The sequence below is a fragment of the Anguilla anguilla genome, chromosome 3, assembly GCF_013347855.1.
Source record: "Anguilla anguilla isolate fAngAng1 chromosome 3, fAngAng1.pri, whole genome shotgun sequence".
Taxonomy (NCBI): domain Eukaryota; kingdom Metazoa; phylum Chordata; class Actinopteri; order Anguilliformes; family Anguillidae; genus Anguilla; species Anguilla anguilla.
Genome location: NC_049203.1, coordinates 22,886,281 through 22,899,942, shown reverse-complemented (window position 1 = coordinate 22,899,942; position 13,662 = coordinate 22,886,281). Strand labels below are relative to the sequence as shown.

At 39.1% G+C, this 13,662-nt stretch overlaps 1 protein-coding gene across 3 annotated transcripts in view; it reads left to right on the top strand.

The window, feature by feature from the left end:
• Positions 1 to 13,662, top strand: part of LOC118223851 (ephrin type-A receptor 3-like) — a 79,684-nt gene that overhangs the window by 39,705 nt on the left and 26,317 nt on the right. For all 3 annotated transcript variants that reach the window (XM_035410857.1, XM_035410856.1, XM_035410858.1), the window contains exons 4-6: positions 3,232 to 3,387; positions 5,025 to 5,360; positions 8,810 to 8,934. In XM_035410857.1, coding sequence (XP_035266748.1) covers positions 3,232 to 3,387; positions 5,025 to 5,360; positions 8,810 to 8,934 — 617 coding nt within the window. The remainder of the gene's footprint in view (positions 1 to 3,231; positions 3,388 to 5,024; positions 5,361 to 8,809; positions 8,935 to 13,662) is intronic.

Sequence of the window (13,662 nt, the reverse complement as noted above, 5' to 3'; positions counted from 1 at the left end):
ATATGTGACAACTATGATCGAGGGCTCCAGTCTTTATTTTCTAACCAGCGTGGTGTTTTTTATTAGCAGGAGGATCAGTGTTTGTACATATACATTCCCTCGATAACAAACGTGTTCATTCTGAGAATGCGGTAGCACCATTAAGTGTCACAGAGGGAATATGTTGGGGATCTTATTGGGGTGTAATTAGGCTTGTTTACGAGTTCTTCACTTGGCAAGTGCTAATGATAGTAGTCGCAGTTCTTAACTCTGTACAGGTACACATGTACAGTCGTAACTTAGGTGTTAGGCCAGTAATTGTCTAATATCTAGTACAATCGTTGGCACATGTTTGAAAGAATGCAAATGATCATGCATTCAAAATTAAAATATTCAATTTGTTATACTTTGTTGTTAGTGAACTAACTGCCACTCAAATGTCACAGTAAATGGCAGCCTGGTGATATATTTTCACCCTACATTATTATTATTATTATTATTGTTGTTATTATTATGACCTGTCTATTTTAATTATATAAGAATGCTGTGGAATCAGAAATCTGTATTCAGAGAACACTGTTAAAGGCAGGTTTAATAAGGTAGGATTTCCAATCTGGAAGCTCTGCAAAAATGGATCAAAGTAAATTATTACGGTGTGTCCATATCATGTTGTAAATCAGGAAAAACACAAACTGTTGACACTTTCATTACAGATTAAGGCATTTTGCGACTGTGGGTCACCGACTGAGCAGACAAGCATCCTAAATACCTTCCAAACCTGTGCATTTAGTGTCACTGGTAGAGATTGCGTTTCACAATCGCTTATCGTTTTTTTTTTTCAGACTGAAACGCGCATTCGCTGACTGGCTTTATTGGCTGTCGTCAAGGCAGGTCTTAGCGCTTAGTTCCTCAGAGAACCAACCGCTGCATTAACAATGGTGGTCTCTGAGGGAAAGGGTATAATTCTGTTTCACAAGCCATTAATCTGAACAGGGTCTGTTGAATGAATGCGTCTGTCTTTTACAGTCCCCCAGTTATTGAATAATGGGTACAATGCAGCGCACTAATCAAAGCGCTGTGGCTGCCTGTTGTGACTTAACAGGATATAATGACTGATCATGGGCTGTTGAACAAGACTCTGTAGGGATTATGGGTTTTGACAGATTTGAAAGTGCTGGTTTAGTGCAGTAAGGTGATTATTTTTTATTTTGTATTTGACTTTGTAGATCATTCATGTCCGCAATGATGGCGGTGTTTTAAGTAAGGTGAATTGTCATGGATGAAAAAAATATATACTGTAATTTTTTAATTAGAGGAGCATCCTTAGCCTTGTTGTCGTCACAACAAGCCAGCAGTTCATATTAGAACAGAAAAACTACCTCACTTAAAACTTGTGAAAATGAAATTAATTCATATTGAAGCAAATTTTGCCATATGGTAGGCAGAGGCAACACGTTACAACATCTGTATAGCCCCCACCCCACCCCCTCCCACCAATCTGAGCACCGCACCCCACACAAACACCCCTTAACCCTGTCAGCTTGGGAGTCGGTATCTCCCACACACCGCTTGTGCAATTAATAACCTCACACTATCTGCAGAGGACAGGGTGTGTGTCTCCTCACAAGCCGGCCATTTAAGAAATATGCTTAGCTGTTTATCATATAATACTTTGGAAAGCTAATCTGAGCAAATCTGAGCATCTGACAGGCTTAAAGTTGCATGATGTAGAACAGTTCTGGAGGATACCAATGTGTGTTGAGGTTTTGTGCTTTTGTGGCCTGGAAACCAGCAGACACTGGCTCTCCAGCTCAGTTTGAGATACCTGAAGTAGAAGGAGGGCTATGCTTATGGTTCACATCAGCATTTAACAACAGCAGTCGATACAGACAATAAATAAGCTGTCATTTATTTAATTAATTGACCTGCTATTCCTCTGTCCACTTTGGTGAAAACAGACTTGGTCATATCAACAAATATAAAGTCCAAAGTCTGTTCATTCAGACTTCTGGCATCTTTATAAAAAAGACACAAATATCCAGATCTCAGGTAGTTCTTTCTTTCCAGAAGGTGACACACTCGCCTTGAAGGCTAACTTTTTGGCCACTTGAAATAATGATCTCATTTAGAATCGTGCTGGTCAATTTGTGGAAGAAATGATGCGTTCGATCTGATTTCCTGACACATGCTGTAATAAGAGCAGCTGCTTTGGTTGCTGTGGAAACTCCAGGGGATTAAAGGTCAATTTAAAGCTGATTTCCCTTAAGTCTAACAGAACATTGTGTATTTACTTTATACCATGTGACTCACTCTTTCATCAGCATCAGGCATAGGATCTGCAAAGCCATGAAAAACATAAAAGTATACTAAAGTAGGTGAGCCAGAACTTCTTGGCAGTTATGAAAAGGGTCTATTAGTGTGTACCATCTTAAGTCGTAACTGAAAGTTTGTTAGTTCATTTGTTGCAGCTTTAAGTTCATCAACTGCTGTCACGTGTAAACATAAACTACATCCAAGAATGACACTCATATGCTCCACACCTTTTTGATTAAGAGTTATGAAGTTCATTGGCAAAGGAAAACAATCTGACTTGCCTACTTTCCAATTCCCTTTAAGTGTTCTGCAACTGTATCTCTTTTATCTTCTTTCATTTAAGGTCACGCTTACTTTTATTTTCAGTATTTGTTTCAGTTGGTTCAATATTAAGATGTATCCTTGCATAATTCATGCAACTTGGTAGAAAAGGCAATTTTTTCAATGTGCTCTAGTTTTGGGTTTGTTACATCCATATGCTTTTTTGTGAGTTGAGAAGCTATTCTCTTTGTGAATAAATTTAGTATGTGGACAGGGGCTGCCATCGGTGAATTAGGCTGCTGCATGTGGAAATGTTTGCGAGTTACGCACCTGCCGTCTGGCGCTAGTAATCCTGCTTTTCCCCCAAATGATCTCTTTTTGTGTACCCTTCGGGCATGGCAATTTCATTAACCAAAATCAGTGCATTAATATATTTTTAATTAATATTTTTTATGAAAATAAATAAATAAGTGATAAGTATGTAGCCTCAGTCCATAGCCTCATTATACAGAATCCTGATTGTTTTACTACTTCTTGATTATTTTATATACTTTCATTTCAGATGCAAACATCATTGTTTTTGTGCTGTTGTTGCTGTTATTATTATTATTATTATTATTATTATCATTATTATTGTTATTATTATTATTTTTTTTTTCTATTTCTCTTGCCTCACAGTCTGCAGGCCTGGCTTCTATAAGTCTTCTCCTGGGAACCTGCGGTGCTCAAAGTGCCCTCCCCACAGCTATACCCTCCAGGAGGGCTCTGCCCACTGCAGCTGTGAGAAGAACTTCTTCCGCTCTGAGGCAGACCCCACCTCTATGGCCTGCACCCGTACGTAAGACCCTTTTTCCATTGCACAGACCATACAGGAAAGATTCAAATGAGGAACATTGAGTTACCTGCAGTATTGTTAGCTTCGCCTATCACTTCCTGTTGGGTTTATGTTACAGTATGGTATGATGCAGCATACCAGTGGAACATGTTCTAAATCTCTTTCAGCTCAGTAAAAGGAGATGAAAGGAGATTTTATCAAGGTTTCTAAATTCATAAAAATGATATACAAAGTCAACTGCAAAATATTTTTCAGGCTGCATTCTGTCAGCAAAACAAGGAGACATAAGTGGTAATAATTTAGTTATACTATATAAATAAACTCAGACTTCTCATGATCTATTTTAAAAAGCAAGTGTGTGCAATTAAAATGAATATTGTGAGATATCACAGCCTTAAAAAATTGAGAAAATTGGTTATCATGGGCATGGAATGTATGGACTGTTGGGTTATTGAGACAGATTTTTTCACATTTAATTACATAAATGTGTATGGGAGGACTGAATTGCTTCTTGTTTGTGTTTGGGTGGCTAGCACTGACCAATATGCATAATTGGAGACTTGAATTTGGAGAAAACACATCAGAGGGCACATGAGATATAGCCTGCTGAACACATGGGCCCAGTAGTGAGATGGGGGAGAGATATCACATTGTCTGTCAAATTAAGGAGTTTTACTGTTCCCATCCCCCAACAGAATTTTCTCAGGCTTCTCTGATAATACATTCCTACAGAGGGGAATTTATTCTGATTCAAAACAAAAAACATCCCTTGTAAACTGAATTAATACCTTTGTCTATATTGCATCATATTTGTTTTTCTAGCAGTTTGCCTGCTCTGCTACATCGTCTGTGTATGTTCTGTTTTATTTGAAACTTTTATTTGAAGGTCAACAGAGAACTTTTCTTCTGTGTTGACTTAAGGCATCAAAGTGGGTAGGGAATGCAAGTGGTTGAGTAGCCAATCAGATGTAGGGGTGATGACTAGGCGGCTCAGTGTATAGAAACATTCTTGCGGGAATTTGTCCAGGACACTACTCGCAAGTGCCATGCGATCTTTGATGTGTGAGTGTGCTTGTGTACTGATATATTGAACATTAAATTGTTTTGGTATTGTTTAAACTGTGAGGATATTTTCGGAACCACACTTTGAAAAACTTTGAACCTTGGGTTTTATGCCCACGCTTCTAGGGGTCGACTTCCTGACCAGAACCCGACCAGGCTAGGTATCAGGCTTATTGTTAGCTATGTAATGTCGGGTCCAATTGGGTATGGGTCCACTGCCAACCCTGGAAGTTTACAAATGTTTACAAACTGTTAACAATGACTGACACCAGTGCTTCCAGTTTTTGTAGTGCACCATTATGCTCAACTAGGAAATTAAAACGAGCTTGATGCAGACCTCTACGTGCTTCTCTTCTTTTGTTACACTTTTTCTAATTTTCCTCTCAATTTGGGATGCCCAGTTGTATTTTTTACACCACAGTTGATGCTGGCACAGTCCAGATTTGATACAGTACCTTGAAAGGGTGAGACACTTAGCAGCCATCTGTGCTACTTTTTCTTAAAGCACCACATCTTCTGTGTGCACACAGTAATATACTTACCTTGAAATTGTGTCTCAAATCTGTCTCAACAGAGCCGCCGTCCGCCCCCCGAAACGTAATCTCAGTCATCAACGAGACCTCGGTCATCCTGGACTGGGGCTGGCCGGCTGACTCTGGCGGAAGGAAGGACGTGACCTTTAACGTGCTGTGCAAGCGGTGCTGGGCGGGGCAGCGGCAGTGCGAGGCCTGCAGGGGGGCAGTGCGTTTCTTGCCCCGCCCCGCTGGGCTCAGCAACACCACGGTGACCGTCACCGACCTGCTGGCGCACACAAACTACACCTTCGAGATCGAGGCACTGAACGGAGTCTCTGCCCTGGTGCCCTCCCAGCGTCAGTTCGCCGCTGTCTCCATAACAACAAACCAAGCAGGTGAGACCCACTGTGTCCTCACAAAATTGCATGTTCTGTCTACCACCAATACTGCTTATGTGTGCTCTTATATGAAGTCCTAGGCAATTCTCATATGTATCACTTTATATGCATTTTAGCACAGATTATAGTTGCCACCAGACCAAGGTAAAATATGTATGTGAAGTACTGTCCCATAACTATCTTCCAGAGTGTGCAGTCATATAAAAGAAGAATAGTTATGAATACTGGTAAAAATTGATGTTTCTTTTGAAATTGTTTGTACTCTACAGGAATTTGCCGGTTCGATTGCCACTAAATAAGAATTTTATATGGGCATTTGAATGAGATAATTATTCTAGCATCTGTCTGGAAAGATTCAAATTTTCAAATGGCCGAACCCATTATCACATGGTTGAGGGCCTTGACCTTTCATGCTACAATAAAACCAAAAAGATGTAAGATCCAGGCCCATCTGTACCTCATTGGGGTTAGGTTTCCAGTTTGCATCATGACCTAGAGACTTTGTACTTCAACCAGGTGAAAGAACTGTGTATGACAGGTTTTTAAGCATTACGGCTTGAAGGAGAGGAGGGTGATTTACTGTTGGTATTTTAGAGAGATGTAAAAGGAGTCACATAAAGTAAGGAGTAGATCACAGATATAGTGAGTCATTGTTTGGCCCGTCTAATCTCAGATATCAGTACACTTCAACACCTTGTGGATTAATGTCTTGTTCTGAGTGCACAAGTAAATCCGTGACTGGTTTATCAACTTAAAAAACGCAGATGGAATTTTACAGTGTGAGAACATTTTAAAACTTATGTTCCCACCTACGTTAATGTTTTCTCATAGGAAATATCACAAGTATTGGCCTTAATGTATAATATTTTTAATGCTAACATCCTGAAACATAAAACAAATAAGCTAAAATTGAGTGCCGTGTCATCACAATCTAATTTCATTTTCATGCTAATATCCGGCTGCATGCCAGGAAGCATATATATATATATAGAATTCTTTCTTCTCCGAACGTCGTGTGATAGCCCATCGAGGCTCCACCAGATTCAAGAGCCCACTCTGGGAGGTGCTGCAGCTAACTTGGCACGCTTCCACAAATCACTCAATAGTGGGGGCTCGAGCACATCTGCGTGTTAGCACAGCTGTGCCTTATTACAGCCCACATTTAAAAAGACACGCTCACTTTGAAATGACGGAGTTATAAGCTTCGGAAAAAGATGGCCAGTAAATACAGATTAAGCTCTCAACCCTGGCTTCTTGATTTGTATCTACTTTTCTCCGGGGTAGAGAGCGAGTAGGGAGGCAGGGTCTGTCGCACAGCCATAGCGGTGATGCTGATGACTGGTGAGCCCCGCTTTCTCACTGGGGAACTAAGTCATATTTTCCCATGGCAGTAACTGTAGATTAGTATATTGTTAATTGATTTATCATGTTTTTAATACTGATTTTTCAGGCCTCATCAACATTTTTATATACTACCCAGGGCTATTAAGCAGAGGTTAAGGGGACTTCTCTACAAAAGAGTGTTCCTGGATAAATAAGTGAAGTGCTGAGCTGTCTGTTGGTCAGTTGAGAGGTGACAGTGAAGAATCTTTGTAGAATGAATTTGGATTAATATATAACAAAGACCGCACCATTTTCAGGTCATGAAGGGTCAGCATAATAACAGCAATTTATTTACACACACAAACACTCACACACACGCACACACAAACATACACAAAACCATAGGCGCGGACATACACACACGTACATACACATATACACATATAACATATATACAGCTGGGAAAAAAACATTGTAAAATCCTAATATTAACATCTCTTCCTTTCAATTACAGTACCTCTGTTTGATCCAGACCGCTGAGTAAATAATAATAAGAGGTTGGGTAAATAATAATTGAGAATGTGAACCACTGCCATTGCGATGCTCTCTTGTGCTTGGACAGATATTCCGACAAATTTTATGATCTTGTAAAAAGCAACTGGGACCGGGAGACGCGTGTGTGAGTGTGTGAACCCTTGTGTTAGCCCGCATCGCCCCCTGTGACCAATTCTGAAACATAGTGAGGGTGTGGATATTGAAATCATCTGCCATATTGAGGATCACCCACAGAAGTTATCCCCCGACCAAACCAATCCCTCAGTACTGTTGACAGATTTTATGTCCTTGAGGGTTCCCACGGTCACTGAAAGCACTTAAAAGACAAGGATATATTTCAATCTATTTTGATATTGGAAAGGAAAAAGGAAAAGTCATAGAAATGTTATTTACTCGCAAGTCTTGCTGTATCAGTGTATCTAATTGGAGCTCACTGGTTTTTACATGACTCTCAAGTGATCAGGCAATGGTGAGTGAAATGTTTGCAACCTGGATCAAGAGCAGCCAGCCTAATAAAAGCTAAGCGACTTTACGATAGTCTATCCATTTTTTATTTTTTATTGTTACCTGCCTTTAAAGTATCCATGACAGGAATGATTGGCAAGCTGGATCTTCTCAACAGCATGCCAAAGCCCTACAGTACTCTTTCAGTTGTAAAACTCATCGTAGGATATGTCATTCAGGCAGATAACATATTTTACAGTGTACATATTTTATATGTCATTGAGAAAGTGCAGGCAGATAGGGAGAGTCAGAAGAACTTGCCGTCCTGGCAGTGTAAATCATGGATATGGCCACGGCGACTCCCTATCAGAAAAGGGAGGTCGAGTAGAAACAGACTCTGGACTCAGGCCCATCTGGATTCATTAAAAGGGAAAACTCGGGGAAGAGGTGGACTTGAACGGCGTAATCGCAATCAAAGAAAGTCTCAATGTTTAAAAAGAACAACATTTTTCCTGTGTTCAAATAAACTGAAAAATGTGGGGCAGTCAGATTCCTTTACTGCCTCTATGCTGCCTGGCTATTACTGAGCCATAAAATATAAAGATAAACAGGATGGAAAGTAGGAGAAGGGGGATAGGTTCAGAGACGAGGAGATGGACTTATGGAGTTCTAACTTTGAATTGTGACAGCTAACTGGGGCCATGTGGAGTCCAACAGTGGTGCAATATTTTTCACAGAGAATGGGGAAGGGCCTTCAGACATATCATATCTCCTGGCCCTACTGGTTGGGGATGCGGTAAGGTTTTGCCTTGCAGGTTTTTGAGCAGTGACAGAAGGCCCTTGGTTATGGTCTCTCAAATGTAAAATCCAATGTGCTGTATTTGCTTGAACAAGATGCATAGCACACACACACACACACACACACACACATGCTCTCTCACTCACCCCGCCTTAAAGAACCATCTCTCTCTCTCTCTCATAGTTAATGCAGGCAAGTTAACAATTTGCTAGATACGTACTGGAATGATAAAACCTGGGAACTTCCTGCAGGTTCCTGCAAACTTTAAATCTAGGCCAAAAGAAACACGGTTAAGATGAGTCATATAGTGTGTCTCCCTCTGAAGCTCCGTCGGCAGTGGCAGTGATCAGGAAGGACCGGACATCGCGGAACAGCATCTCCTTGTCCTGGCTGGAGCCTGAGAGGCCCAACGGCATCATCCTGGACTACGAGGTCAAGTTCTACGAGAAGGTGAGAGCAGAACACTGTTAGGTCATCTGTTTTAACTGAAGGTTAAAATGTTACACAAGGGATCTGGCATGCTAAGAAAAAGAAGCTCCTGCATGCTGTTTAATTGTAGCAATGTTTCAACCTGGAAAGGTCTTTATCAGGTATACTCAGGTATAGGTCAGGTATACAGTGCAGTGTGTGTGAGCCATACCTGACAAATAATTTTCCAGGCCAAAACATTGAATTATTAGTTAATGAACTATTAAGTGTACTTGCTTCGAATACAGTGTGCAGTTCTACCTCCAGCACCTATGAAACGTTAAAACTTCTTGTCATCTTGTGTTTCAAGTAAACGCATAAATTGTAATCCAAATGATGTGGTATTTTAATAGTGCTTTTTAGTTCTGATGTGTGAGGGCCTAGTCCTGTGTAGGCTGAGGCTGAGGAAGCTGGTGCAGACTTGTAGCAAGAGTTTTCACTCAAAGACTAAGAGCATGAAAAAAATCTTTACAGCAGAAACATTAGAGTGTGATAAACATTGTATAAGGAAATACATTAGTTGTACTGATGTAATTATCTCACCCATGGATTTTTATGGATGTTTTTTTATTTTATTTTTATTTTATTTTTTGGAGAGGGCAGGGGGTTATGCATTCTTAGGCTACAAATACTTTGCTTTGATATAATAGAATATAATAAATTAAAATGATTTTCAAATCTATAGTAAATGCTAGCTAGAAATTTATTTATTGTGTGTATCATTGCAGTATCATGTAATAAATACTGCTACATCTTTACAATGCTATGATATTAGACATTTCTTTCGTTATTATTAAGTTCATTTTTCCATTTCATTGGCTGTCTCACAATGAGCATGCCATCGTGCAACGTTATAACGCATGTTGAAATTGAAGAACAACGTCTTCCTTGGTGGGCAGTTACTTTTCTGCATGGTGATGCTGTCAAGAGAAAGGGTAAAAGGCCAGCTTTAATGGGGCAAAGGTTTACTGTTAACAATAAATGTGTCTTCAAGGGCTCAGTGTGAAAATTAGCGCACAGCAACTTACTGGCCTTCTGTGGGCCGAGTGATGAATTGTTGGTGACATTTTAGTCTGAAATCAACAATGTGGATATTTTTAATCTGTGTAAGAAAAATGGCCCTTTTGAGCATGGTCAGAACCATTATTTTTCTTCTTCTGTGTTTTATTCTGGGAGGACACACTTGCCTATTCTTTGAGGAATACCTCAGTGAAGCTAGGTTGAAGCAAAAGGCATATTTACCAACAGCTCATACTGTTAGCAAAAAAATAAAAAAAACAAGCTTTAAAAAATAGTTGTTGGCAAGGACCGCGGTGCCCAAGTTTTTTCTTATCTTTAAGAATGCTTAGTCAGACTCCCGCACTGTGCGAATGTCATGACTCTGCCATGAACCGCCTATTAGTGTAAGCAAAATCATTTTTTATTTTCTTTTCATCCTGTTGCAGGCAGGCTGTGCTGCCCATGTCTCTGGGTGGTACTGTAATACGCTTCGGTGTGAAATCTTTCATTAATTCATCCTATTTTTCTTGAGTCAACAGAAACAGAGTGAGCCAAAACAACAACAGTAACAAATAAAAAGTAATGTGATAAATGCAACAGCACGATAATAAAAATAATATATTGCTTATTTTAAGAACAGCAGAGACTGAATAAAGAGAAACAGAGGCTCCTACACACTGTTCAGCTGTACAGAAACAATTTGTTCTTTCTCAGGTATAGCCAGGTATAGGTCAGGTATACAGTATATATATATATAAGCCATACCTGAAGAAAACATTTCAGGTCAAAATGTTGAACCATTCATGTTTACTGATGCATTTAGCTTGCTTTGGGAGAATTTAATAAAGTTTACAGATTTTGTCTTCATCAGTCTACTTCCACTAGATAATAGTCTGTTTCCAAAATGTAATAGCAACTGATAGCAAAACCACAGAGAAAAAATCTTTAAATCCAAGGTGAAACCTAATCCCTCCAGCTACTGGATGTTGTCCTGTAATTATAGACTATTTTGAGAATTTCCTCATGGTTGGAAAAACCAGAGACAAACAAAAGGCCAGGGGCATCCATTTTGTGCCTGTAGAGGTCTCTTGATTATAGACGTCCCTTGATTATACAACACAGGTGAAAGTATCGCAGTCTGACCAAAAGTACAGAAGTGTGTCTATAATGAATCATTGCTGTGTTCATTGTAGTAATTAGAAACCCCTTTTAAAAATAAGCACAGCCCAGTGCCCTCACAAACATTTGTAATGCTGTGATAAACGCAAGTTTGTTTAAATGAAATATTAGTATCAATACAATGCTGTAGTTAATTAAAAATATATTGACGAAGTTGAATCTGAATCTAGAATTTGATGTCAGAAATGGGACTTTTTAATTGAGAAAGATGTCATCACTCTGTGAAATATGGAGCTGAATGAATTTTATTTTCCTTTTTTTTTATTTGCACCTGGTGGCCTTGTAAAAATTGAGGGAAATATGGATACAAATGCATACCAGGACATTTTAGGATGAGAATCGTGTGCCCGCTACTAAACAGCTCAAACGATGTTGAAAAAGGGATGTTTCTGAATTATTCTGATTCAAAACATGCACAAAGGTATACAAAGAAATTAGTAAGGTAAGACTGGGCTAGTCAGTGCAATTTCCAGACCACAGTTCAATCAAACATCTGTGGTCCAAACTCAAGAAAAATGTTCCCAAGTGAGAAGCAAGAAATCACAAGAAAACATTCTACTAATCCGAAAATCCCTCCCTTTCAGGGTCTGAACCTGAAAAGGATGAAAAAGACGATTGGAAATGTTTTTCAAAGTCAAAGAAGAATGCAAAAACAATTCTGATTGAGGGGACAAAAATGATTTCAAACATTTGATATATATGTGGGTGTCAAAGGAAAAACCGGAATAAATGAGTGGAGAAATACAAATGCAGATGCTTCCATACAGGTGTACCGCATAATACAATTAAGCAATTAACATCCTATCATGCTCTGTGACATGTTTGATCCCTACAGTGAGGGGGTTCCGTTTCTCTGATATGCTGTCGGGGGGCATTTTCCTGGCATGGTTTGGGTCCATTTAGAGGGAATGGTCACTGCAAATCAATACCAAGATATTCTGAGTGATCACCTTTTTCCTATAATGAAACATTTTTATTCTGATGGGAGTGGTCTCTTCCAGTATGACAGTGCCCCCATCCACAGGGCACGAGGAGTCACAGAATGGTTTGAGTATGAAAATGATGTGAATCATATTCTATGGCCTGCACAGTCCCCAGATCTCAACCCAATTGAACACATCTCTGAGATTTTGGGACTGACGTGTTAGACAGCACTCTCCACCACCATCATCAAAACACCAAATGAGGGAATATATTTTGGAAGAATGGTGTTCCATCCCTCCAGTAGAGTTCCAGAGACTTGAATCTATGCCAAGGTGCATTGAAGCTGTTCTTCTAGCTTGTGGTGACACAACACCTTAATAACTTAATAAGACATTTTATGTTGGTTTTTCCTTTAATTTGTCTAATATATATATATATATATATATATATCGTTTTCCCTCTGCAATTACATGAAAAATATTCTGTTGCCTGGAGGTGTTTTGGTAATATTTTCATTGTTGACGAATGAGGAATGCATTAATTTCTCTAAACCACGTATTTGTATTTGTTGCTATTTTTCAAGGGTTTGAATGAATTTTGGCACCAAGCAGGCCAGGGCAGGATTGTTCTAGGAGAGTCACAGGCTTTGACTTTAAATGAAGAATAATGGTTATTCTAGTGATGGGGGAAAAAAATTCAAAATATTGCAGGTCATGCAGATTTGTATTTTTTTCAAATTACAGTGTCCCAAAATTGGTTGAAGATGTATGGTTGTTTAACAATATGTAGAGAAATTTTAGTTGTTGATAAACAAAAAATGAAGTAGGTTTCAGTGGTTGCTCTGTTTTTATCTTATCTCACAGTAAGAAAAATAGAGACACAGGTCTTTTGTACTGTATCAGAGAGTGTTTATTTACACTCTAACTTGGTGCAGAGAATGCTTTACATATTTTTTTCTCCTACAGACAGAGAAGTGAGATGCCTAGATTGCACCATTTATATTGTCAAAGCAGCACATTAAATATATATTAACTTCCTCTAGTTCTGTGCTCTTGTAAAAGTAACAATCGCATGCCTTGTTGAACCACATAGCAAGGGTTGATAAACTTTGGGACGTATAGTTAGGAAACCTTTGGCAGGAAGATTTTAGGCACGTTTGATTTGTTTGTGGTCACTTGAAGTTGTAAGCAGGAAACTCTGACAATCTGTGAAAAGATCTGCAGATTAAATGTGGGAGCATGCCACCTAGGGCAGACAAATTGTTTTCATCTGACATGACATTGAGAACAAAAACCATTGACTTAAAAGTGAGCCCTTTCTTGTATGCACTTGAATGTGCACAAAGTACTCAATCTTGATTCAAGACTGCAGCCACTGTAGTGTAGTGTGGCAAGACAAAGACATGTTGCAGTTGCTATGGGCCAGGTTACATGTTTTCTCTGGGGATCACATGCTGAAAATATGAACATAAAATGTATGTATGAACATATGTATGCATGAACATATGAACATAAAAAAGTAAGATTTTGAAATGCAACAAAAGAAAAGAAAATTTAAATCAATCAAAGCAATGAAAAAATCTAACTATATCAGTATGTAATATCACTA